This window comes from Capra hircus, chromosome 4, assembly GCF_001704415.2.
Source record: "Capra hircus breed San Clemente chromosome 4, ASM170441v1, whole genome shotgun sequence".
Taxonomy (NCBI): Eukaryota; Metazoa; Chordata; class Mammalia; order Artiodactyla; family Bovidae; genus Capra; species Capra hircus.
In genome coordinates this window covers 13,896,205-13,922,997 of record NC_030811.1, presented here as the reverse complement: position 1 = coordinate 13,922,997, position 26,793 = coordinate 13,896,205, and the positions used below count along the sequence as shown (strand labels likewise).

At 48.7% G+C, this 26,793-nt stretch overlaps 2 protein-coding genes across 5 annotated transcripts; both read left to right on the top strand.

The window, feature by feature from the left end:
- Nucleotides 2,117-4,455, top strand: TMEM139 (transmembrane protein 139). Of its 3 annotated transcripts, XM_013963553.2 has the most exons (4): nt 2,117-2,161; nt 2,252-2,341; nt 3,107-3,356; nt 3,566-4,455. In XM_013963553.2, exons 3-4 carry the CDS (start codon nt 3,124-3,126, stop codon nt 3,960-3,962), a joined length of 630 nt encoding a protein of 209 aa, XP_013819007.1. In that variant the 5' UTR covers nt 2,117-2,161; nt 2,252-2,341; nt 3,107-3,123; the 3' UTR covers nt 3,963-4,455. The 3 variants fall into 3 exon arrangements, with proteins under 3 accessions (XP_013819007.1, XP_005679611.1, XP_013819006.1); XM_005679554.3 differs by lacking the exon at nt 2,252-2,341; XM_013963552.2 differs by lacking the exons at nt 2,117-2,161; nt 2,252-2,341 and having other exon boundaries at nt 2,593-3,356.
- Nucleotides 6,834-24,907, top strand: CASP2 (caspase 2). 2 transcript variants are annotated; one of them, XM_005679555.3, is made up of 11 exons: nt 6,838-7,015; nt 10,260-10,410; nt 10,706-10,873; nt 11,035-11,116; nt 11,730-11,824; nt 12,107-12,283; nt 18,171-18,299; nt 18,451-18,541; nt 22,084-22,233; nt 22,377-22,486; nt 22,633-24,907. In XM_005679555.3, the coding sequence occupies exons 1-11, from the start codon at nt 6,942-6,944 to the stop codon at nt 22,762-22,764; spliced, it is 1,359 nt and encodes a 452-aa protein (XP_005679612.3). In that variant the 5' UTR covers nt 6,838-6,941; the 3' UTR covers nt 22,765-24,907. The 2 variants fall into 2 exon arrangements, with proteins under 2 accessions (XP_017902333.1, XP_005679612.3); XM_018046844.1 differs by lacking the exons at nt 22,084-22,233; nt 22,377-22,486; nt 22,633-24,907 and adding an exon at nt 18,626-20,146 and having other exon boundaries at nt 6,834-7,015.

Here is a 26,793-nt window from a genome sequence, read left to right as displayed (position 1 = left end):
CCATAGCTTAAGGAAAAATTTCCATAAGAAAAACACATTGGTTAGCTCAAGGCAGAACCAGGTGTCATAATTAAAGAAGCCTCTTTTAATTTTGTGTAGAGAAGGAAAAAAACATCTGCCACTTGCACTTTATTTCCTCCTGCTGCTTGGGGCTCTCTGGCCTTTGTCTGTTACCCTCTCAGACTGCAGCAAGCCAGGGCCTTCTGCACTGTCTCCCTGAGTTTCCTTAAATTCACGTCCACTGAGTCAGTGATGCTTATCTAACTGTCTCATCCTCTTCAGCCCCCTTCACCTTTTGTCTGCAGTCTTTGTTGTTGTTGTTCAGTCACTCAGTCCTGTTGGACTCTGCGACCCCATGGACAGCAGCACGCCAGGCTTCCCTATCCTCCACTGTCTCCCGGAGCTTGCTCAAACTCATGTTCATTGAGTCAGTGATGCCATCCAACCACCTCATCCTCTGCGATCCCCTTTTCCTCCTGCCCTCAATCTTTCCCAGCATGAGGGTCTTTTCCAATGAGTTGACTCTTTGCATTACGTGGCCAAACTTGTGCTCGGTCTAAAGTTACCATCCTCCACCTAGGTGGGGGCCTTAGTTCCGATAAAAAGTCTCACATATATTGTTACTATATCCCTTGAGGAGGAACCAGGACTCTGCTTAATCATGGAACTATTGTTTCTTGACTGCTCTTCCTTTGTTTCTACATTCCTTTACTTCCTAATTAGAAACTGTTTGAAACTGCCCTTTGAAACTTAGGAAAGGTAGTCTGCCATTTTCTCGGTAAGCCAGCTTTCCAAATAAAGTCATCTTCCTTACCTCAACATCTCACGTTCCAGATTCATTGGTCTGTTGCACAATGCACAAAGTGAGCTTGGACTTGGTAACAAAGTAGGGGCTTCCTCAACAGCTCAGCGGTAAAGAATCTGCCTGCAATGAAGGACACACCAGTCAGCTCCCTGGGATGGGAAAATCCCCTGGGGGAGGAAGTGGCAATCCACTCCAGTATTCTTGCCTGGAGAATCCCCAAGGATGGGGGAACTTGGGGGCTACAGTCCACAGAGTCAGACACGACTGAGCATGCACACACTTACACAGCACATGAAGTACTATCCCATCACCCTCAATAAAATTTATAGCAGTAAAATTTAAAACAAAAAAGAGTTAACTGAGCAAAGTAGCATACACACGAACACATCTTACAGGTCTGCAGAAAATAAGGAATTTATACAAATGATACTTTGGTAGGGGAAGCAGGACATATCAGTGTGCAAAGCACTATGTGATACACGGAGATTAAATAAACCACAGTCTCTGCTCTGCTTGTTGCCAAAATCTTGGCTCTCTGTGCACCAATGCCAAACATAAATATGGAGACAGTTATGGAGGAGAAAGAAAGAATGGCTGGCCACAAAAAAACAGTGGGGTCTCAGGAAATGTGCCCCACGCCGGGGTGAGTAGGGAGAGGTTATATAGTTGGGCAAGGGTGTGTGATAAGCGTCTAGGCAGTAACAGTCTTGCATTCTCTCTTCTGCAAAGTTTCAAAAAAGTGAGGATGTATTCAGGGTCTTAGGTGGTTGGGGCTCCTAACCTTGAGCCTCTCTGGTCCCTTTAATCTTGCCTCAGGTGGTTTCCTGACTGTTCCTCCCTTGATTAGCAACTGTTCTGCTCTTTGGAACTCGGAGAAGGTCATGGAGGCTGGAGTTTTGACTCTAAGAAATGGGGGACAAAAAGACCTCCGTGCCCAGGAGCCCCACAGGGCCCAGCTTGACATCTTGCTCCCAGGCACAAAACATTATTAGCTAAATATAATGCAAACTGCAGGGAATACCAAGTGCCCTGAGAAGAAGGGAGAAGGAAAGATGAATTTAACTCTGATCCAAAGTACAAAGATCACTGAGGGTGAGGTTGGGGAGTACTCTCTCTAGGGCTCTGTGGGGGTTGGGGATAGAGTAACTAAGAGTCAGAAAAATTCCAGGTGGGGCAAAAGTAGGAGTTCAGCCTTGAGCAGAAAGGAAGGAGGAAGCTTGCGCAGGAATGTAGGGATCTGGGCACAAAAGTGGGTGGAACCAGTGGGCTCCGCCCCATCTCTTCCTCCCTCCTCCTCCCCGTCCCAACCTACTTACTGCCGAGTGAGCTCAGACAGGTGTGGAAGTCCTAGCGCAGGTAAGAGGGCAGGAGGGTCGTGCCTTTGGGACTGGGGTGTAAGGAGGGCGTCTGGCCCCTTTCTAGAACCTGTGACTCCTTCCTGTGCAGAGTTCAGGGGACTCCTGGCAGGCTGCCTGGTTGCTGCTGTGTTGCAGAGCAAAGAAAAGGCTTCTCCCCACCAGCCTCGGAGCCCCTTTGGTAATAACTTCAGGCAGGACACTTGAAGTCTGAGTTTACTGAGTTAGGGCCCATAGAGGGTGGTGGACCCTGACAGATGTGGGACGGGGAGAGGTCAAGAATTAGTGGACCGAGGTCCCTCACTCAAGACCCTGGTCTGTAAGACACTCAGGCAGTTGTATCCTGTGTCTGTATACACTTTTCTCCCTCCGACTGGAGCATGGGCTGATTGGAGGAAATGGGAAGACGGGGGTCAAACAGGGTAAGGCTGAGGTCAGACTGAGGGCTTGGGACTGGGGAGGTTGGGAGGGGGGTAGATTTAGAGCCAGCAAAAATAAGGGGCGTGGCCTGCCCATCACCTGGATTCCTGAGATGCCGGGAGCACAGAGAGGCCCCAGGCAGGGCCTGCCCACTACTGGGACCTGGAAGGCTTAGAAATGTGGAGCTGGAAGAGAAGTCACAGGGAAGAAAGAAAAAGGAAGGAACTAGAGGTCATGGCACAGCAAATACACTTAAACAGGGGCTGGGAGTCAGAACTCCTGGGCTGGTTTCCTGGCTGTTCCAAATATATCGATACCCCGGGATCATACTCCTAGGTGATCCTAGAGAAAACTCCAGAGCTGGGGGTGGGGGGACCCTGCAGATCATTTCTTTGGGCCATTTATTTTGATTTGATATAGAAAGAACAAAGCCAGACAGAGGTGTCTGATAGGCTTACTTTGAAATCTGACCCAGCCGTGATGCCAACTGCTAGTTTGGACACAACAGCTGTGTGTCTTTTTGCAGGAGCCTGGGGAGGGGCCATGGTGCCAGGCCAGCCGTGGGGGAAACTGGAGAAGCCGCTTCTCTTCCTGTGCTGCACCTCCTTCCTCCTGGGGCTGGCTTTGCTGGGGATACGGCCGGACATCACCCCTGTGGCTTATTTCTTTCTCAGCTTGGGTGGCTTCTTTTTGTTGGGCTGCCTCCTGGCCTGTTTTTTGGAATGGGGGTCTCGATCAGTGCAGACCGAGAGCCCAGGGGCCTCCAGCAATGCACGGTGAGTTGAGGGGATGGGCAGGACTGGAAGAGTACACGTGGACCCATTCTTCCTTTGTACTTCTGGCCTCCAGGCATACAGATTCTGCTTTCCCTGGTCACTGATAGCAGGGAGTGGAGGGGTCTTTTGCTGATAGAAGACAGAAAGGGAAAAAAGGCTCCTTTTAGGAAGCCACTAATGGCCTTATTTCTCCCCCCACCCCCACTCAGGGACAACGAAGCCTTTGAGGTGCCAACCTATGTCGAAGCCACAGTGACGGAGCCGCAGCCACAGCCGCACCAAGAGCTGGACCAACCACCCTCTTACAGCAGCATTGTAATCCCCCCAGGACTTGAGGAAGGACAGCCTAACCACCCAGAGGAGCCCAGGAGAGCCAGACTGGACAGGCGAGTGGGCTCAGAGGGGTCTGTGACCTCAGCAAGTCCTAGAAGACCTCCAGTCAGCCTGCGGCTTCGGTGGTCACGGGCTGCGTCCACTGTTCCTGATCTGCAGACCTTGTGGACAACCCCCAGATTGGAACCTCTGACTCCACCCCCTGCCTATGAAGTCAGCTGTGATCACTCTGATGATGATGTTTTCTATGGAAACAACTGGACACCCCCCTAAAGGACTTTCCGAGGATATATCATCTTTCGGCACCAGACCCACTCATTCTTCGGACCATTGCTTCCCAGTGCCTGTCAGGTGTCAGGAACTGTGTCCCCACCTGGACATCACAAATGCAAACTTTGACCCAGAGAGGAGTCGGGCTGTGGTGAGCCCTGCCCGGTTTTGAGGTGGCCCATCCCAGAGATCCAGGTGGCAAAATTTGAGTCTTCAGGCAATATTCAGCAACCTACCCCATATCCAGAGTTAGACCGAGGACGAGATGAGGAAGTGATCCAGAGAATCTAGGGAAAGAAGAAAAGAAACAATATCTGAGTGACATTCTGATGCTTCTGTTCCAGGTGCTTTGGCTCTATTTTAGATAACAAAAATGAGGGGTTATTGCCCTCATTTGTGAAATGAGGGCCCTAATGGTCAGAAAAAAAAAAATGATAATTTGCACAGGAGCACTCTGCTAGTAAATGACACAAAGTCTTGAACTTTGCTCTTCAGATCTCATTGCCTCTGTCTTTTCTTTTTTCTTATTCTCTTTTTTTTTTTTTTTTTTTTTTGAGTTGTTTTATTTGGGACAGAATGAGAAGTATAGCCCAGGAGAAACCATTTCAAATAGTTCTGAGAAACTGCTCCAAAGAGGTAGGGGGAGAAGGTCAGTATATATATGATTAAAAAAAAAAAAGTTTAAGGATAATTGCTTAACAATGTTGTGTTGGTTTCTGCCATACAACGTGAATTAGTCCTAAGCATAGATATATCCCTTCTGTCTTGAGCCTCCATCCCACCCCTCTAGGTTGTCACAGAGCACCACATAGCAACTTCCCACTAGCTGTTTACTTTACACAAGATAATGTATGTATTTCAGTGCTACTTTCTCAGTTAATCCCATCCTCCCCTTCCCCTCCTGTGCTGCTCACAAATTCATTCTCTACATCTGTCTCTGTTCCTGCCCTACAAATACGTTCATCAGTACCATTTTTCTAGATTATGTGTGTATATATATGTATATACACACACACATACATTAGTATGGGCTTCCCAGGTGGCACTAGTGATAAAGAACCTGCCTGCCAACGAAGGGAGACACAAGAGATGCAGGTTCAATCTCTGGGTCGGGAAGATTCCCCTGGAGGAAGGCATGACAACCCACTGCGGTATCCTTGCCTGGAGAATCCCACGGACGGGAGCCTGGCAGGCTACAGTCCATAGAGTTGCAAAGTCAGACACGACTGAAACTACTTAGCATGCACAAACATCCATTAATGTACAGTATTTTTCTCGTTCTGATTTACATCACTCTGTGTAACAGGCTCTAGGTTCATCTACCTAGATGTATTTTCATCTACCAGTTTGTATTTTCAGTACAAGGCAACAGAAGCCAGTTCACCCAAGCATCTGTTCCCCTCTTGGTCAATGGCTGGTGAGGGGGTGGAGGACTTCCTGTATACAGAACTGGAACCAATTGTGTCTGCAGACAGGGCGGGCTGAGTATACCAGGAGTAAGCCAGCCTCCTAGAGGAGCAGAGGGAATTGCAACTGGGATGGTCCCTGTTCTACAAAGGGAGCAGGTCCTGCGCAGTGGGGCTGGGGGGCTGGAGTGAAAGTGAAAGTCGCTCTGTCCTGTGAGAGTCTTTGCGACCCCATGGACCACACAATCCATGGAATTCTCCAGGCCAGAATACTGGAGTGGATAGCCTTTCCCTTCTCCAGGGGATCTTCCCAACCCAGGGACTGAACCCAGGTCTTCCACACTGTAGCAGATTGTTTACCAGCTGAGCCACAAGAGAAGGCCAAGAATACTGGAGTGGGTAGCCTATCACTTCTCCAGTGGATCTTCCTGACCCAGGAATCAAACCCGGGTCTCTTGCATTGCAGGCAGATTCTTTACCAACTGAGCCATCAGGGGGGCTGGACAGCAGTTCCCAATGCAGGGTCCCCATCTGATGGGGAAGCAGGGAGTTAAACTGCCCTAGCGGGGAGAGACTTCTGATTTTCAGGATGGGTGGATATGATGATCGACCCGACCTTCTTGGAGAGAGGTGGTGGAATATCTAAGAAAGAAAGTGACAGTTAAGTCACTCAATCGTGTCCGACTCTTTGCGACCCCATGGATTGTAGCCTACCAGGCTTCTCCGCCCATGGGATTTTCCAGGCAAAAGTACTGGAGTGTGTTGTCATCTCCTTCTCCAGGGGATCTTCCTGACCGAGGGATCGAACCCAGGTCTCCCGCGTTGTAGGCAGACGCTTTTACCGTTTGGGCCACCAAGGAATTCGAATACCTAAGGCTCCCTCATAAATCATCTGTTAAGTGAGGCACTGGAGCCACTTGAGCGCTGTGTGCGATTGCTTCAGCCTCACCCCTGCGCTGTGACGCTGGGTTTTACCCCAGGCTCCCTGACCGGCTTCCTCAGATCCAAACAGAACGCCAGCTTCTCCGTAATCACGGTCTCAGCCTGTAACACAGGTTTGAGCCCGAGGGAGCTGCTCGACCATCGCTGACCCACTCTTCTCACTCTTTGCGCAGGGAAGCTGTCCAGGGCCTTTCAGTGCTTTCCTTGTCCTCCCTACGCGGGTCCCAACAGTTCAATAAATTGAAAAGTCCGGCCACACCCATCTCCACAGAGTTCTCGCAATAGGCGGGCGAGGAGAGGCGGGCGGTGCCGGGGAGGGAGCTATGATTTCCGCGGGAACCATCGACCAATCGGATGGCCACGTAGGGCGGGGCGGCCCTCGCTTCCCCTTCCGCCTAGCGCGCTCGCTCGCCCTATTGGTCAGCGTGCCCACCGTGCGGGTTCTGCGCCTGCGCGCGCTGCGGCGGCCGCTCCGGCAGGGCCGGCCTCGCGTGGAGGGGTAGGGGCGGAGCTAGAGGAGGCCGTGCGCAGGCGCGTTGCGCGCCGGCGGCCGGGGGAGGGATGCTGAGGACCCGGAGGCTCGCGGTTTGTTTGGGCTGTAGGGGGTGCGCGCACAGCCCGGGAAAAGCGGGAAATGGCGGCGCCGAGCGCGGGGTCCCAGTCAGCCCTCCAGCCAAAGGAGCAGATGGCCGCTGATAGGGGGCGCAGGTGAGTGGGGAGAGTCCGGGGGTCCTTAGTGGGTCCGAGGGGAGGAACGCAGATTTCTGGCGTGTGATCCTGGCGCCTCGTCACCTCGGAGCCCCTGGAAGCAGCTATATCCGCGCTTCCAGCCAGGGAAGCAATGACCGAGGGGAGCGCAAGCGGGCGAATCTCTTCTGGGCCTTGTCCGTCTCGTGCACAGACTCCCCAGCCTCCATTTCTTCCAGCGCACGGGGCTCTGAACCAGGGGAGCTCTTTTCAGTCCCGCCAAATCTCCGCTTCTCTTAAATGATTCTTTATCTTTTCTGTTTCGTGCCTCCCCTTTCAGGAACTAAACTGCTCTCTTAAACACCTGTGAGACCTGCAGACCTCTGCCTGATGTGCATTTGTTTTAGGTCGAGTAGATCATGATCTGTATTGCATTGGGTGTAGTGACCAGATTTTCAAAGCATTCCACAGAGGTGTTGGGATTTGAGTACTTTGAGACAAGGAGGTGAGTGTGCCTCGGTCTCTGCCCTAGGTAAATCCTTTCATGGCAGACCCAGAAGATTAACTGAGGGCTTTCGAACCAGACCTGCAGAAGGACACAGAATCAGGACTTTTAAGACTCACCTTTGCGTCCGTTTTCTCCACTCCCTCCTCCCTTTCCAGATGTGTCTTAAAGTTCTAAGTGATTGTGGTTACTTCTGAAAAGTCCATGTTTGAAACTGCCCAAGATACGGAATACTGGAAGGAGCAGGTGTGTGGAGAATGGATGGTGCTTCACATCAAACCCTAATGAGTTACTGATTGAAAATTTAAGTCCAGAACTTGGAGTTAAAAACTGAGTGTCGATTAGTGAATTGTGTGAATGAGATGGAATGGGGAGAGACTTTGAGAGGGATTGTCAACGTTTAAGGGCAGACCAAAGGTCCTGTGAAGGAAAACAGGGACCTAGTAGGGAGAGAGGGAAACTGGAGAGAATGGTGGCATGGAAACCAAGGGAGGATAAAGTTTCAAGAAGAAAATACTAGTAAATTAAGAGAAAAAAGTTGAGTAAACTGCCCCACCATTGGTGTGTATCCTGAGGAAATACCCAGTATCCAGCTGCGATGTTATCTTGAGACTGACCTGTTAACACTTATTTTTATCAGAGTTCATGCATGTCTGCTTTGGTGTGTGTTCCAAGGTGATTCTTTAAAAAAAAAAAAAAAGTATTTATTTATTTATGGCCGTGCTGAGTCTTCGTTGCTGCATTGGGGCTTTCTCTAGTTGGCCGACTAGTTGTGCTCCTCTCTGGTTGAGGAGCACAGGCTCTAGGGTGCGCTGACTTCAGTAGTTGTGGCTCCTGGGCTCTAAAGCACATGCGAAGTAGTTGTGGCATACGGGCTTAGTTGCTCTGCTGCACGTGGGATCTTCCTGGACCAGGAATCGAACCGTGTTTCCTGCATTGGCAGGTGCCAAGGTGATTCTTAATGACATTTCTGATTTCTCTACAGATTGTATTGTTGTAGCAGGTTTTTAATGAATATATGGGGTAATAAGAGTATTACGATAGAACAGAAACAAGAAGTTAAAGCGGAGTTTCAAACATCACTGTCCCAAACCCCAAAATCAATGAAAGTTGGCTACCTGTAACCCTGGGCCCTAGAGAAGGAAATGGCAGCCCACTCCAGTATTCTCGCCTGGGAAATCCCATGGACAGAGGAGCCCAGCAGCTACAGTCGATGGGGTCACGAAAGAGTTGGACACAATGACTAAACAACACAACTCTGGGAGTCTTCTACTGGCTGGTTCCTCTACTTTGGATTTCTTGTGCCTCAGAAGCTCTTCCAAAGCTGCTTTTCCCTCCTCCATTCTAGAATTAAACCATGGACATTCTACAGATGCGTGGTATTTCACTGATTCTGAGATGTATGTCCCCCTCACTCCCGTACTCTTGCCTGGAAAATCCCATGGATGGATGGAGGAGCCTGGTAGGCTACTGTCCATGGGTCCCAAAGAGTTGGACACGACTGAGAGACTTTCACTCACCCTCAACCCCCACACAAACTCATTTTAACATCTTTGAAATCAGGATGCATTTTAAGATAGATTTGTACGTTGCAAACTGAAGCTGTTACCTTTCTTACTGCCATCAGATCCTCACTGTTGTTATGTATTTGGAAACTGAGCAGGCTTGCAAGTGTTGAACTTAAATATACTAAGCATATAGATGGTATATATTGGAAATAGGATTCTTTTAGTTCATCAACAGAAGCTGATCTCTTTCCAAATGCATAGCAAAATGAAGGAGTCCTTGAAATGAAGGCATCCCTCATAAACTAAATTACCAAAATAATTTTGGCTTTTATAGGGATTAACCCTATAAGTGATTTCAAGTTACGCTGATTGTTTCTGTCATTGACATTTATCTGCTTTCACTGTCAGACTTTCTACTTAATTTGGTTCTTATAGGATTCGGTCATTTCTGGTGTCATTTTGTCACAGGAGCTAACAGTTTTAAAAAACCATAGTTTTAGGTGGTATAAGTGGGCTTCCCAGGTGGCGCTAGTGGTAAAGAACCTGCCTGCCAGTGCGGGAGATGTAAGAGACGCGGGTTCAGTCTCTGGGTCAGGGAGATCCCCTGGAGGAGGGCATGGCAACCCACTGCAGTATTCTTGCCTGGAGACTCCCATGGACAGAGGAGCTTGGTGGGCTTACAGTCCTTAGGGTTACAGAGAGTCGGACAGGACTGAAGCAAATAAGCACAGCACATAGCGCAATACAGGCTTGAGAGGGGTATGTGTGTGTGTGATTTATTTGCTGTTAAAGTTGTCCGTTGAGTTTTTGCCATTGTATTAAATTATTTTATTTCTCACAGAGGATTGTTTTAAGTTCAGTCACTGTCATCAACTTAGATAAGTAATGTGAAATGTTTTCTGCAGCACTCCTGAATTAAAATTGGTCTGACAGACAGAGGAGTATTCCTTATTGTGAATATGTGTGCTTGTGTGTGTATGATTTTTGTCACGATAGACATTTGTTATTCTAGTTAGAACACAGAAGATGATCTCAGCTGAACATCCTCTGTAAAGGATTTATATCATTTGCTTATAATCAATGTGTCACTGCCTAATAACAATACTTCTGTGATTTTAAGCAGATTGAGTAAAGTATGTCTTAGTTATCGGAAGCCCTGTTCCTTATATTTTTCCTACTGACACCTCTTGCACCCCACTCCTCTATGCCAAATCTTGTATTGACGGCTTTTCTGTCCGCCTTTTATCTGCAGGATGTTGAGAGGGTGTGGCATGCATCCTGACCATCAGGAAGCTCTCAAAAAGAACCGAGTGGTGTTGGCCAAAGAGCTGCTGCTGAGCGAACTGTTGGAACACCTCCTAGAGAGGGACATTATCACCTTGGAAATGAGAGAGCACATTCAGGTATCGAGGCAAAAGAGGAAACCCAAGGAAATACATTGGTGGTCAGAGCAAGAACAGAGCACAGTACAGTGGGGGAAGGACGTCATGCTTCACTAAGGCAGTGAAAATGCATTTCTGCCCTCAAGCATTTGACAGAAAAGACAGAATCCACGAGTAACGGGAAGGAGTTCACACATCCATTTCTTTCTGTGAAAAGGAGTTCTTGAGACAGATGATGATGTTAGTGGGAAGCTCGCCTGGAGAAATAGGATTACAGCTGGATGAGTAAAGGTGATGTCATGTTTTATTCTTGTAGGCCAAGACGGGCAGTTTTGGCCAGAATGTGGAACTCCTCAACTTGCTGCCCAAGAGAGGCCCCCAGGCCTTTGATGCCTTCTGTGTGGCCCTGAGGGAGACCAAGCAGAGTCACCTGGAGGAGCTGCTGCTCAGAACCCTGTCCGGTCTTCAGCCTGTAGTCCCGCCGGTATGGAGCCCTAGGCTGTGTGTGTTGAGAAAGGCTAGTTTGGTGGGAAAGGCATCTTTGAGACAGTGGGGATGAGTTGGGGTAGGGGGACTAGGGTTCTGTATTACTTGATCTGAACCAGCTCCCCTGAGCCTGGCTTGGTGGGTCCTGCTTTCTTACAGTTGAGCTGTGACTATGACCTGAGTCTCCCTTTCCCGGTGTGTGAGTCCTGTGCCCCCCACAAGCGGCTCCGCCTGTCTCCAGGTAAGAATTGATGATGTAAGATAGCACAACCCCTCCTCCTCTCCGCCCCAACCAGTCCCCCGTTGCAGATTGACTTCCGTTTCCTTGACTGGTATCTGACTTTGGCTAGTGTGATACCTATTTTTGTTCGTAATTGGCATAGTTTCCTCGGTGCATTTGTTAGGGACCAGCAGGACAGTTTAGGTGGGGTGTAGGTTGGACCTGTTTCCCTTCCATAACAAATGGCTTTTTTAATGGTGATTGGCCCTTGGAGCAACTGGTGCAGGTAGGAGATTCCTGCACGTGATTAGCGTGTGTTTGTATACAGCTGAGTTACTTTACAGTGAGGAAAAACTACGCTGTGGGCCTCTAGCCTGCTGACTTATTAGCCTCCTGATTAGAATAAGACTTTTATCAGATACCGCATTCAGTCATTGAGTGGGTTGAGCACCTGCTACTCTAGGCAGGTCCAGTGCAGAGGATCCCGTGATGAGCAAAAGCAAACAGGGTCTCTGTCTCCATAGTGCTTACAAACCAGGGGAGTGAGCGAGACCAAAGGGCACCTGAGGTTATATGAAAATACTAAGATTGCCGGGTAGACTATAAGCCAGTTTTTCTGGTTTGTGCGCCGCAGATGCAGTGGAGCACTCCCTAGACCATGGAGATGGTCCTCCCTGCCTTCAGGTGAAGCCCTGCACGCCTGAGTTTTATCAAACACACCACCAGCTGGTGAGTCTTGGAAAATGGCAAGAGGAAGGGCACTGGGAAATGAGATCCCCTTCCTGGGCATCTGAATGTAGCTAGCTGTGTGTACATCATTTCCTTCTCGCCTTGTTAGTCTTGAAAGCGTTGCCCATTGACTGTCTTTTGTGGGCATTTCTATATTTTGACCTGGTGGGGCTACAAAGAAGAATGTGACGTCTTAGTTTTCTTGAAATGTCTCATTTTGGAGGGGGAGGCATAGTTTCTGTCCTCACGAAGCTGACGGTCTCATCGGGTGCCCCTCGCCAGGCCTACCGGTTGCAGTCTCGGCCCCGCGGCCTGGCACTGGTGCTGAGCAACGTGCACTTCACTGGAGAGAAAGACCTGGAATTCCGCTCGGGAGGGGATGTGGACCACAGCACTCTCGTCACCCTCTTCAAGCTCTTGGGCTACAAAGTTCATGTTCTTCTTGACCAGACCGCACAGGTAGGTACCTGAGGCGCAGGGCATGCTGACATGTGCATCAGAGCGCTGGTGACACGTGGGGGCCAGACATGTCCATGCTCCTAAGCCAGGCGGGCGGGGCTTTACTAGAGTTACTCTCTCTCCCTGCTTTTTACTTACTGTATTCTGTCTCCCACCTTGCAGCCTAGTTTTTAAAAAAAGAAAAGAGGGGCTTCCCTGGTAGCCCAGTGGTAGAGTCCGCCGTCCACTGCAGGAGACATGAGTCCGATCCCTCATCTGGGAAGATCCCACGTGTCTCAGAGCAACTAAGCCCACATGCCACAACTTCAGAGTCTGTGCTCTAGAGCCCAGGAGCCACAACCACTGAGCCTGAGCGCCCTGGAGCCTGTGTTTCACAACAGGAGAGTAGCCCCCTGCTCTCCTAAATTAGAGAAAAGCCCTCCCAGGAAGACCCAGCGCAGCCAAAATAAATACATAAAGTTTTAAAAGGAGAGAGAGAAAGATCTGGGGCCAGCCGGCTGCTGCAGTGTTGACCTCCCAGGGTGGCTGTGCTCCCTGAGTAAGAATGGTCCAGGATCGGGTTCTCCCAGCTAAGCAACTTGTTTCCCAAGCACTCAGGAGGTGAGGAGACACTGATACGCACCCAGCCAACCAAGGAAAGGTACATACAAGTCAGGACTACACAGGACAGTGACTTCTTGATTGATACTGCTGCTTAGGGTTCCAGCTGCTATTCTCATGATGACATTGGCTGATAAAAGTTTGCTAGAATTGTGCTTGTAAAATACTGTTTTGTTGCTGTTTCGTGGATTAACATGACCTGTTGTTATAAGTTGTGTGACCACAAGACAGATCTTCGGGTAGATAACTTGTGAACTAGATTCCTGCAGGTCATCAGCATTTTTGTGATCAGTTAGTCTCCGTTAGCCTCAATTACTGGCTGTACCACTGACGTTTTTACCTTTAGGGAGTTCTGTTTTGAAACTGAAAATAGTCCATTGGTAGATCGATACTAATTCTTCCATTTGATTCCAGGAAAACAGTATTCTCCTAAACTTGCCTTTGGGAATGTCCATGGTAAAAAGGTTTCTAGGAGATTCTATTTGATCTGTTGAGGTAGGGTGGTCCCTGTCTGTCTTCAGCATTGTCTGTGAATTTCATTTCTATTTCTCAGTTGTCTTACTTCTATGAAATAGATTATATGTCTGCTAAACTTCAGGTAAGGCCAGTTTCAGTGGTTGATACCTGAATGTTGTCCTGCTGTTGCCAGCTTCTCAGTGATAGCAGCTCCTGCAAAGGAGTAAACTCAGGCTTGCTTCAAAGCCATGGCTAGAACAGGTTCTTGGATCATCAGGTACTCCTGAGAGTTTCGTGGGCTTGGAGTAAGGGGGGACAACAGTAATTCTTTCAGAGGGAGTCCTATTAGAAGGTCATTTAACAAAATGAATGCTGTTTACATGTCTTTAGTGGTTTTGGTCTAATCATTCCTTTTACTAGGGATATACTCTTTCTTTGTTTTCTAAATTTTATGCAGTTGATAAAGGATTTTATGTGCCTGATAGTTAAAAGATACATCCCTAATCACCAAGTCAGCTCTGGGCTCCTGCTTCTTGGTGACATTCAGTAGCTGTGATGGGCCTATGAGCCCACTTCACAGATCTCATTCCCTGATGCAGATTCAAGGACCTGTTGGATTCTGATTCTCTGATTACATTGTTCCATGACTTGAATTGCAGCAGAGTTCAATTTTGAGCCCCTTATAATGGGGAACTATGTGAACTGCCAGAGCTTCCCTGATAGCTCAGTGGGTGAAGAATCTGCCTTCAGTGTAGGACCTTGGTTCAATTCCTGGGTCAGGAAGATCCCCTGGAGAAGGGACAGGCTACCCACTCTAGTATTCTCGGGCTTCCCTTGTGGCTCAGCTGGTAAAGAATCCGCCTGCAATGCGGGTGACCTGGGTTTGATCCCTGGGTTAGAAAGATCCCCTGGAGAAGGGAAAGGCTACCCACTCCAGTATTCTGGCCTGGAGAATTCCATGGACTATATAGCCCATGGGGTCCAAAGAGCTGGACATGACTGAGCGACTTTCACTCTAAATTTTGAGACCCTTATAATGGGGAACTATGTGAGCTCTCAGAGATTTTTTAAAATGTGAACCTTGAATTCAGGGGACCTCAGTTAGATGAAAGTCTTGATTTCAGTTTAAAAAAAAAAAATGCAGCAGCACGTCCCCTAATGTTCCTGAGACAACAAAGGATTAGAGACGGTGTCTTCTGCAGTAGTGAAGAGGAAGAAGCCATCACCTGGGTAGATGTGGTCAGGAGGGTGTGAGACTTCAGCTGTCTTTGGAGGGTGGAAGCTGCTGAGGAGAGAGGAGGGGTGAAGGGGTCCTACACAGGGGCCACAGCATACAGGTTAGAGCTGTGTGTGATGAACCAAGTGTCTGGGGCCCAGGAGTGCCAAAACAAGACTGGAGATCAGGGGACCAGAATGCCCAGGGCCTTGAATGTCTTCCCAAAGGAATTGGACTTCCTTGTGTTAACACTCCAACATCATTAGTAGTTTTTGAATAGAGAGGTGATGCATTCACAGTGATGATTCAGGAAGATTAATATGATACCATTGTAAAGAATGAGGTAGAGGGCTTCCCTGGAGGTCCAGTGGTTAAGACTTCATGCTTCCAGTGCATGGGGTGCAGGTTCGATCCCTGGCTAGGGAACTGAGACCCCACATGCTGTGATGAGATGGCAGGGGTTCTGAACAGGATAGCAGACCAAAAGGAAAAGGACACATGTGGAAAATAGTATAATGGCATGATTGTACCGTCAGTGCTTTGTGACTGAATAATATGGAAGAATAATATGTGACTCAATAACATGGAAGAAGAAAAATGTAAGGAATTGAGAGCCCCCGAGGAAGTCAGGACCAGAGACGTGAATTTGGGAACTGCTTGTATAGGAAAAAGACTTAAGTAATGAGAGCCTGTGATCTCCAAGAAGGAGCCAGAGGGCTAGGATTGAACCTTGAGGGTAGCACCCTCCCCACGTATCTGGTCCTCAGCAGCTCTGGAGGTGCAGAACAGGGGACAATGCAGGGTCAGCTTCTGACAGTGGCCAGGCAAGCTTGCAGGCACGGTTGAAACCAGATGACAGCAGTGGGTGTGACCATTTGGTGCAATGGGCGTTTGCACAGGAATACTTTCTTCCTGATCGAATGTCCTCAGCAGGCCAGAGACGGAACCAAGAAAATTTGGATCCTCTTTTTCTCCCCCTATTCTTTTTTTGCTTTAGAGATAATGTCATTTAAAAGTCTGAGATGGTGTAATCTTGAAGAATTGTCTTACGCTGATGGTGCTGGCGAGCACGCTGGTATCTTCCCTGCCCATGGAGGTGTTCAATGCTTCTGTTCTTCATCAGAGTCTGTTCTCATTGCTTCCACCTCTTGAGGTTACTAGTTCTAGAATTACAGTTTATTGTATGTTAGGCAATGAGATACCCTTTAAAGTGGCAGATTTCTTTTCACCAGGTATTGGTTTATAGCTGGCTTTGAGAGTGTAGTGACAAGCGCTATGGGTCATCTCTGGAAAATGCAGCTGCCCACAGGATTTTGTGTGTAGTTTCAGGGAATTCACAGGTTATTCCCTTCTGTGTCCCCCAGCCAAAAACACGTATGAGTGTGAAGAGCCCTGCTATTTATAGAAGCACTGTAATTTTATCAAAAATAGATCTCAAGATCCTATTTTAAGCCATGCTGCTTTCAGAAAAATTCCCCCAAATGACTAACCCTCATTTATTCAGTGGTTTAGTCTTATTAAATTCAGTTACAGAGCCTTTCTATTCTTACTTTGGACTTTGTTGTCTTCTGTTTACTGATGTAATAACCTCAGTTAAGTTCAAAACGTTCCTGAGTGCCAAACCTATACTTTTATTCCCTTGGAGCAAAATTAGCTTCCACTGTTGACATGTTAAATTCTGTTATAGTCAACTCCAGAGGAGCAGTCATAACTTACATGTATTCTCTGGAGATTATATATTATTGAATTAATTTTGGATATCTTTTATTACCTTAAGATCTCCAGAATTATGGCTGGGTTCTGTTTGCTCAGAAAGTATACATGCCCTTTCAACACAACCGGTTTCTCCATTTCCAGTGAAACTGCAGACTTTCAAGTCTTTTATGAAATCTGTTATCTGCAAACAGATATGTTCCAAACAGCAGATGAGTTCTCACATGTTAGCACATCAGACTCACATGGAGGGCTTGTGGAGGCTCAGCTTGCCAGGAGCAAAGACTGCATTTCCTGCAGATTGCCGGGTGAGGCTGATGTTGCTCTTTGAGAGGTCATACTTGGAGAGCCACTGCAGTCCGTTAATACAAGTGGGAGCTGGGTATGGTGCTGATAGATACACGTGTACTGAAACTGCTCTGCTTTATAGTGCATTCTTCATTATATTTTGGTCAAATTCATAGCAAAATAAACTCATTTTCTCCCTGCTCATCTCAGAGACAATCTAGACATTTCGAGTTGTAGAGGGAGACGTAATTAACAATTTGTATCACATTGGTATAATCATGCTATTAGATATATTATAACTTTCCATGGTATAGGGCAAATGCTTAAGGTAGAGTGTTACTCATATATGGCAGTCTAGTGCAAGATCAAAAAGATTTAAGCTGGACTACAGTGTTTCTTCGGAAAAACAATATTGCTACCCTTCATTAGAAGGCACAGTATGAAGGCAGGTCTTTGCAGTATGTGCCAGGCATAGTGATAAGCCCTTTCTATGCAATATCTCGGGGCTTCCTTGGTGGCTCAATGGTAAAGAACTCACCTGCCAATGCAGGAGACTTGGGTTCGATCCCTAGGTTGGGAAGATTCCCTGGAGAAGGAAATGGCAACCCATTCTAGTGTTCTTGCCTGAGAAATCCCATGGACCGAGGAGTGTGGCGGGTTACAGTCCTTGGGCTCACAAAAGAGTCGGACATGACTTAGCCACTAAACAACAGCAGCAATGGATGCAGTGTTTCATTTAATCTTTACAAACTCAGAGGAAATTTATTCTTAATTGTCTTCTTACAAAGTGGATATTAGAACCTGTTCTAATTTATGAACCCAGGGGTTAAACCTAGGTCTCTCTGATCCACCGGCTCATGTGGGTAGTCATGACCCTGTCCAGAGTCCTCCGTAGAGTGTGTTCTTGGCAAAAGTATTTTTGTACAGACGTCATCATTGTCCCTGGGAACTTCATTTCTGAGACAGAAAACAGCATAGAAGTACTGCTGTCCTCTGTTGTCATGATTCTGTGAGCCTGTGGTCACAGAGCAGTTCTTAAAGGCTGTTACTTTCTTGTAAGCGTGTTACTTACTCACTCAGTTTACTTGGCGGTCCCCTTTGTGCCATTAACGTACAAGGGCACATGCGCTGAAGAAAGAGCTGGTTGATGCCTGAAGAGTGGGTCAAGTTAACTCGCATCTGCATGATTACCTTCATTAATAACTTGGCTTCACTCCAGGAGTTCTTCACATGAGCTTGTAATGAGCCTGTGAGTCATTATAGTCAGTGTTTCGTCTAAGTGAGTGTTAGTTGCTCAGTCTTTGCGACCCCATGGACTGCATTCCACGAGGCTCCTGTGTCCATGAGATTTTCCAGGTGTGGATACTGGAGTGGGTTGCCATCTCCTTCTCCAGCGGATCTTCTCGACCCAGGGATTGAACCTGGGTCTCCTGCACTGCAGGCAGATTCTTTACCGACTGAGCTAAACTCATGTAGTTTTCTCGTGCTTACTTAGCTTCTGACTTGGTAGAAAACACGTTTGATTTTCTAATAGCCTAGGGCTTCAGACACCAAAAGGAAGCTTGTATAGGTGCTGACTCTGGGGAGCAACCCTGAAAGGCATCTTTCTCCTAGGAAATGCAAGAGAAACTGCAGAGTTTTGCCCAGCTCCCGGCTCACCGAGTCACTGACTCCTGCATAGTGGCGCTCCTCTCCCACGGCGTGGAGGGCGGCGTCTACGGCGTGGACGGCAAACTGCTCCAGGTGCGTGCCGGTCTGTGGCCACGGCTGGTGAACCTGGGCCACGCCACCTCCCGCTGCCCGTCTCTCCAGGGATGGCCATTGTTTGTGTGTACAGGACTCGGGGGTCCCACTGACCACCAACCCCCTCTTCTCCCTTATTTCTCTCTGGCAGCTACAAGAGGTTTTTCGGCTCTTTGACAATGCCAACTGCCCAAGCCTACAGAACAAACCGAAAATGTTCTTCATCCAGGCCTGCCGTGGAGGTGAGTGCCCCGGCGGACCGGCACCTGGGTGTGGCCCCCGGGCAGCCTCCCACCCGCTCTCACTTTCCTATTTGCTCCTCTCAGGTGCTAGCGGACCCCCTGGGCACCTCCTTCTGTTCACTGCTGCCACCGCCTCTCTTGCTCTGTAAGTGTCTCCCGACGCATGGGGTGTGCTGGGACTCGGGCCGCCCCTGGCTCTCAGGTGGTCAGCTCTCTGCGCGCCGCCGCGTCCGCCCCCAGGACGCTCTCGGCCAGTGCCTTCGCCTTCTTTGAGGACGCTTCCTTTTTTCCTGTGCTTATTAACCCCGGTGCGCTTTTCTCATCGCTCTTTCTGGTTCAGGGTCTGCCAGCTGCTCTGCTTCCTCACCCTCTCACTTGATCCTCTTCCTCTTTTTCTTTCTCCGCCTCTCCTCTCCCCTTCTGCTTTCTCCTCCTCCTCCTCTTCTCCCTCACGCCCCGTTCTCGCCTCCTCTCCTCTCCGGGCCCCTCCTGTGTCGTGGGGGAGAGCAGTGTGGAGGCCCCACGTCAGCCTTTGGCTCCTGCTCTTGCGCGAGCTCCTCCCATCCCTCCTGCACGCACTGTCTTCATCCCTTAGAAAGCCAGGACTCCCTGATTACGCTCAGAAGACATGCGGGTGTGCTTCTCGTCACAGAGGGAAAGAGTAATGATTGAAAGCTCTGAACGTGGAGTCAGATTCTGCCCCTGCTACTGACTAGTCATGTGAAGTTATAGAGGAGTTACTCCATGTTCCTCCACCTTAGTTTCCTCAGTGTAAAATGTAGGTAATCACACATCCTAAGGTCATGTTGTTGTGATGGTTAAGTGAAGTGGTTCCATGAAAGTGGTTCGTATTAGCTTAGTGCCTGGCTCATGGTAAATCCACAGAATACCAGCTCTAACTGTTAAAACATGGTCTGTGCCCTTAAGAGACTTACAGTTTGATTTAAAGGTTCCTTTGTCCAAAGATTCAAATAATGTATTTTTTGCATGGGTATAGCAGTATTCTTGCCTGGAGAATCCCATGGACAGAGGAGCCTGGTGGGTACAGACCACAGGATCACAAAGAATCGGACACAACTGAAGTGACTTAGCACACACGCCTAGCAGAGCACAGCAGTGGAATACCAGGTAGAGCCTTTCAGGGAGAGGAGGAGTGCAGTGTGACAAGCACACCAAGATGAGAAGGATACCCCTTCCCCTGCCCCAAAGCGGGCTGAGCCAGAAGTATGCCTGGTTCTCCATCTGCATCAGTCACGTGTAGTGAGATGTGGCTGACCACATGAGACAGATCCTAGTGATCATAAACCTGTAGCCACAGCTGAGATTTTGGGCTTTCACAGATAATAGTACAGAACTATTGGGAGCACAAGTAAGAAACAATTGGATAATTTTTTTTTTCAGGGTGATTACAGGGAGCAGTGCTGAGAAAAAGAGTGTGTGTGAGCAGGAACGTCCTCTTCTTATGTCCCTGCTGTATCCCCAGGCCCAGGGCACTGCGTGACACATAGTAGCACGTCATAAATATTGGCTGAGTAGATGGAAATTCAGTTCACTTCAGTTGCTCAGTCGTGTCTGACTCTTTGCGACCCCATGGACTGCAGCACACCAGGCCTCCCTGTCCATCACCAACTCCTGGAGCTTGCTCAAACTCAAGTCCATCAAGTTGGTGATGCCATCGAACCATCTCCTCCTCTGTCGTCCCCTTCTCCTCCTGCCCTCAACCTCTCCCAGCGTCAGGGTCTTTTCAAATGAGTCAGCTCTTCACATCAGGTGGCCAAAGTATTGGAGTTTCAGCTTCAACATCAGTCCTTCCAATGAACATCCAGGACTGATCTCCTTTAGGATGGACTGGTTGGATCTTCTTGTAGTCCAAGGGACTCTTAAGAATCTCCTCCAACACCAGAGTTCAAAAGCATCAATTCTTCGGCGCTCAGCTTTCTTTATAGTCTCTCACATCCATGCATGACCACTGGAAAAACCATAGCCTTGAGTAGATGGACCTTTGTTGGCAAAGTAATATCTCTGCTTTTTAATATGCTGTCTAGGATGGAAATTAGTTTGCCTAAGAAGTGGAGCAATAATACAGAAAACAGATACAGGGATATTGTGAGAAAAGAGCCATTCATTGATCAATAGATCTGAGACACAAAGGCAGGAAAGGCGTCTCCTTTCTCTTGAGGGACGCATGCAGCTTGGCCTGTTTCCTGTAAGAGGCATCACTGGCAAAGTGAAGTAAACATGTTCATCATCATTTTCTCCTGGGTCAGAGATTATATACAAATACCAGACCTGGGTAGGGAAAGATAGCGCCCTCCTGGGCTAAGCTGAATCTTTCCTTTAAAATCAAATCCTCCAAGGGATGACCAGTAAGCCAGCTGTTCCTTTAAAAGCCTGAGCTCACCTGTCTTCTGCTGTACTTAGTTAACATAACTGATGCCTCTAAAAAGGACCCTGCCCTGGTTGACTGGCTCCTAAACTGGAGTGTAAGCGCCATGAGGATGGGGACTTTCTCTTCACTGTATCCCTCGGGCTTAAAACAAAAACAGTGCGTGGCGTGTGGCAGTTGCACAGTAAATTTTTGTCGGATCAGTGAATCTTGGTCATTTTCTGCACAGACCTTCAAGCTTCGCTCCCCTTTAAGGCTCTCTTGGGTGTTACTTGGAGCAGGAGATGTAAAGAAAAAGAAAGCTTACATACTCTGTTACTTTTGGCTTGACAAGCTGTGTGTCCTTCTGTCTCTTTCCTACCACTCCCAAACAACAACATCAGAGAAAGAACACGTCTGGGGCTAGATAAGGCCCGGTCAGAAGGTTGGGCGTGTGCTCAGGGGATGTTGAGCATCTACTGCTAATAATTGAATAATAGTGTTCTTTTTACATTGTTTAAGAGAAAACAGTTGTTTATCCCAATTTTAAGTGTCTCTTAAATTTTGTGTGCCAGCTACAACTTGGCTTATGAAATTAATAAATAATAAGTGGTTTAAAAATATCAAAAATACCGTGGAAACAGCTGATCATGCTTAGTTTTATAATGTGTTTTTCAAATACATAGAAATTGTGGTTGTGGTTTTCATACAGCATACTTGTAGTAGTTATATTTTTGGTTTATTAACTTGTTTCTCTTTTTTATGTAATAAAACTGTATCAGTATCTTGTCGTGTATTGCAATAAGCAGCACTTTGACTTCCAGGTATACTGATAATTGGACGAGTGAATCGTGGACACAGACGGCTTTTCGTTCTGTTTACGAGGAGTATTTGATTGAGCACTTTCCCTGTCTTACAGAGTGGACAAAGCTCAGACCACATATACGTGCACGTGTGTGGGCACCCTCTGCGTGATCAGTGCACACTGGCAGAGAAGGAGTGATGGTGTTTGTTTTCCTTTTTTTTTTTAATTAATTCATCAGCCACAGGTTGGAGGCAACAGCTGGAAATGGCTTTTCCCCGTCGCAGTTGCAGGGAACTTGGGCTTGCCTGTGACAGGCCCAAGAGAGGTGGGAGGAAATAACGTCTTTGTCCACTCTTATCTGCTTTTGTACAGATGAAACAGATCGTGGGGTCGACCAGCAAGATGGGAAGAACCATGACCGATCCCCCGAGTGCGAGGAGAGCGATGCCAGTGGAGAGGAGCTGCTGAAGACACGGCTACCCACCCGCTCGGACATGATTTGTGGCTACGCCTGCCTCAGAGGTATTGTGTGTCCCGAGGAGTGATCCCAAAGGTGGCAGCCTCTGTCACGCAGGGCTCTGACCAGGGCGGGTGTGGGGGAGGTCAGTCCGCTGGGGAGGGTGCCCGTGGCCTTCAGCCGGCGCCCACTGCTGCTCTGGTTGCAGGGACCGCTGCCATGCGCAACACCAAGCGGGGCTCCTGGTACGTGGAGGCCCTCACCCAGGTGTTCTCCGAGAGGGCCTGTGACATGCACGTGGCTGACATGCTGGTGAAGGTAGGTGGGCCCCGCCCGGCCGCGCAGTGTTCCTCCCTCCTGCTCCCTTGCACTGGATTTCAGTCTTCCACCACCCTTCTGCTTGTGCTGGGATTCTGAAAGCACCCGATTCTCATACCCCGGCTGCTGGGTCTCTGCCTTGGCAGGTGAACGCACTCATCAAGGAGCGGGAAGGCTACGCCCCTGGCACGGAGTTCCACCGCTGCAAGGAGATGTCCGAGTACTGCAGCACCCTGTGCCACCACCTCTACCTCTTCCCGGGCCACCCCCCTACGTGATGCCGGCCCCGGCCCCCCGCGTCCCACCTCGTCACCGGGCCGCATGGAGGCCGCTGGGCCTCAGGAGGCGAGGTAGAGCCTGTCTCCCCAGGATGCGCGGCTTCTGTGCCTCCCCTCAGGGACTGGGACTCCCCTAGGCTCCTTTCTCACACCCACCGACTCACCGGTGACCTTGGACCGCCAGCTTCTCCCATGCGCAGCTCTCCTGTAGAGCCAGCTCTGGCTGGACTCGTTGCCAGGAGCGTGTGGCCTCCGTTGAGGGACCTGGCGAGTGACACCGTGCATGCAGTATCCTGACGGGGAGAAGGCGTGTGGGTTTCCTCGATGTTTGTGTTCAGCTCCTGCCCCAGCGCTCTTGGAGGAAGCACCCTGGTAATCGCTTTTGTTCCAGGAGCTGAGATGTCCCAGAGGTCACACCTCCCATCTCTCCTTTCATGTCCCAGCCCCATTTGTCCCAAAGTGGGAGTTTCAGTTCAATGCAGACAGTTTTCATTTGGTTTCAAAAGGCCAAGCAGCCTCTGCTACTGTGGGTGGGCCCAGACCTCTGCGTTTGTCCCCTTCGGTTCCAGGAGGTCTCCCCTGGGAAGGACCGCCTTCTCAGCTCAGCTCTTGGCTCCTTGGGACTCAGGGAATTCAGCCTTTCAGCGGAGGTCAGAATTTGGATGCCTTGTGTCTGTTAACTTGTTGATCTTTGCCCATGGAAGCTTCCAAGATCTTTTCATGGGTTGTGGGTGCCCGGAGCTTTGTGCCTGAAGTAAGCCTTGCAGGGAGTGTCAGCAGAGGAGATAAGGGTGCTATGCTTGCTCATGCTTGGCAGTCTGCCACCTTATCCTCGTTTTTCTTCCTGTGAAGTGCCCCTCCTAGAAAAGCTCCCTGGCTGTTATCTCTCTGCTTCCTGTTTCTCCCCTCTTTAGCTTTGTCTCATTCTGTTTATTGCAGCCACGAAATCGTCTAAAATACAGCTTAATTGGATCGTTTGGCTGCTTGAGGACGTAATATAGTACTTTGTTCCGGCTTTCTTCTTCTGTATTAAATCCCCTCTGGATTTTATGTGTTATTTCCCCTTCCCATTGTGACTGTCCATTTCAGGGAGGTCAGTGCTCTATATATGTTATTTATTAACCCTAGAAACCACCTTTATATGCACTTACATGAAGCCTTCTATTCTTAAAGGCCTTCTTTTGCCATACGACAATCTAATCTCTGTATGACAGATTTTGATTTTGGTTTTTAAGTATAAATCTGATCCTCTTGCTCCCCTGCTTGGAACCCTTTGGTTTCCTGTCACACCTCTAATCAAATTCCAGACTCCTTCCCTTGGCCTTCAGGGCCTCGTAAGTGCTGATTTCCCTGTAAACGGCAGCTCAGTGATGTCCTGGGTTTCTCAAACATTCTGAGGTCTTTCCTGGCCTAGAGTGTCAGACACTCTTCCTGGGTCCGCTGAGCCCTACCCCTTGCCACTCTTGGCCCTGGTGGCTTCTTTATCCTTCAAGTCAGAGCTCAAAGGCCACCCTTTTGTGGAAGCCTTCCCAAGCCATTCTATTAAAAATCGAGTGTTGTTTTTAGCTTTATTTCTGTCTTCTGTTTAATCCCCTCATTGCACTTATCACACTGTATAATCACTCATTATATGCGTGCGTGTGTCACGTGTTCATTCGCATCTCCCCTTTAAACTCCATGAGGGCAGAAACCTTGTCTCGTTCACTAGTAGGCACCCAGTGCCTGGCATGTCATAGCTCTTCAATAAATGTTTGCTGAAGAAAGGAAGCAACCCTAGCTAGAACCCTACTCTTTGACGAAATTTCCCTTTTGGTGAAAATACCCAGTTTAGTGTTTGTACTCCGTATCCTCCCACGTGTTTTGTTTCATCCACTGGTGTTATTAGCTCCCGAGGATGGAAGTCACGTGCAGGGCGACTTCCTCTGCATCTCCCATGGTGCCGGGCACAGCGCCCAGGCTCTGGTAGTTCAGGTGCTCAGTAAACACTCGTTCCATGAGCTGGGGGCTCATAGACTCGTTGCCAAGTCCTGCCCTTGGCTCAGTGTCATCTGGAAGTACTTAGGTGATAGAACCTTTCCAGTTCCCACTGCCAGGATTTTGTATTGCCATCTGGTGCCAAATAAATGCTCATATTTATTACCGATGTGTGCCTGATGTCTGTAGATAAATCCGTGTTGGGAAGCCCACCTATTTCCTTGGCTTCTTAGAGCTGCTTTTTCCCCACCACCTCACAGGGCGCACCCAGAGCGGGACACATCTTGTTTGGCTACAAGATCTTTCTAATGCCACCAGGTCCGCATTTCGCATGGGCCCACCTCCATTGTCGTAGCCACAGGCAGCGGCCCCAAACACAGCTACCAGCACTGGGATTCCTCATGGTCACAAGAGGTGGAAGAGTCAAGTAGCATCAGTCCTGGATTATTTAGATGACGAGATGGAAGCTAGAGAAACAGATTGAGTTGAAATGGGAGGAGATGCCAAGGATCGTAGAATTCCCCATCTCGCATAGTCCAATTTGGGTTTAAGGTTTTCCTGGCTGGGTGTAACTGGTAAGAGAATTCTCGGGCAGTGGACTGTGTAATCTGGGGAATTCTCGGGTCCCGTATGTCTGTACCTGGAGAGGCAGTCAGGCTACAGAGGGTTAGAAACAGGAAGTTTTGTAGGAGCTTTGTGGTGGGATAGCTGATGAGGACCCTGGGGCGGGGTGGGGGGGTGGGGAGCTTGTCTGTGAACCTAGGGGAAGAGCAAAGAGGGACGAAGTTGAGCTGAAGCATCACCGGGTGGAGAGAGGAACTGGCTGAAGAACACTGAGGGCAAAGGCCTTAGGAGCAGGCTGGCCCCGGGTGCCTCTGGAGGGAAGGCCCTGGAGCAGTGAGTGGGAGGACAGCCTGGGGGAGGTGGGTGTGTTCCGGGCTTACAGAGCAGCATCTGCTGAGCTGGACTCCCTGTCCTCCCCGCCCCGCCCTTGGATAAGGGTGTCAGGTTGAATTTCACAGCTCCGTGTCCTCTGCCAGGGGATTCTCTTCTAAAATTATCCCCCTTCCAGAACCGGGGGCGGTTCTTTGCTGCCCTCCCCCCATCCCATCTCCCATGATAAGGAAGAGAATAACAGGAATAAATGGAGCAAGGGGGATATTCCGATAGAAGGAGAAAGTGGTCTGAGGCAAAGATGTTAATAACTGCTCCAGCTGCCCGAACACACTGCGTCTCAGGCCCTATGCTTGCAGCTTTACACCATCCTCCCACAAGCCAGGAGGGTGTCATCGCCCCGGTTCTTCAGAAGAGGAAAATGAGGCTCAGAAACTTCAATTTATACAGAAGAAAAAGGTGTAGCTTTAAGGACACAAACTCCAGAATTAAATAGATTTTGGATACTGGCTTGTCCTTTTAAGGTATCAGAGACCTTGGCTAAGGTACCTAACCTCGCCCTCATTTAAACACCAGTGAATCATTGCTGCCTTAAGGAAGGATGCTACCCTGTGAGGATGAAGCGGGAGGATGCGTGGTGGATCACTTGGGGTTAACGCATTACAGATGGTGTTACCATCTCTGAGCGTGAACTTCAGTTTAATGACACAAGTTAACATTCAGCACTCACTTTGGGGCAAACACTGACTTTTACGTCCATTCTTTTCTCTCCATAACCCTCAAGTTAACTGCCTTTCTAAGGAAACAGAGGCCAGAATGGGTAACAATCTGTCAGCTTGAGTTCAACAATTTTGCTTCTGTGACTTTTTTTCCTAGCAAAAGGTTTTTTTTTTCCTCCCTCCTTACTTTTTGGGGCTATAGATTTTCCCCATTGAGTTGTGAGAAGGAGCCTGAAACCAATAGAAAGACTATTCCATCTTAGCCCTTGTTGGGCAGAGAACAGGGGGAAAAGTGTACCGTGTTCAAAAATCCAGAAGAGGGAGAAAGAGCCCTGTCCATTGTTAGGAAGGCGTTGTATGCCGGGGAGGGAAGGGACCAGGCCTTTTTGAAAGATCTGGGAGGCAAGGTTCAGTAAGCATAGAGGAGAAATGGCTACCAGCG

Excerpts from the sequence above, each read along its gene's own strand:
- TMEM139 (XM_013963552.2), top strand. The coding sequence starts at position 3,061 with ATGCCAACTGCTAGTTTGGACACAACAGCTGTGTGTCTTTTTGCAGGA. Across the intron at positions 3,357-3,565 it reads GGGGCCTCCAGCAATGCACG|GGACAACGAAGCCTTTGAGG; the intron begins GTGAGTTGAGGG and ends ACCCCCACTCAG.
- CASP2 (XM_005679555.3), top strand. The coding sequence starts at position 6,942 with ATGGCGGCGCCGAGCGCGGGGTCCCAGTCAGCCCTCCAGCCAAAGGAG. Across the intron at positions 10,411-10,705 it reads AAATGAGAGAGCACATTCAG|GCCAAGACGGGCAGTTTTGG; the intron begins GTATCGAGGCAA and ends TTATTCTTGTAG. Across the intron at positions 11,825-12,106 it reads ATCAAACACACCACCAGCTG|GCCTACCGGTTGCAGTCTCG; the intron begins GTGAGTCTTGGA and ends GCCCCTCGCCAG.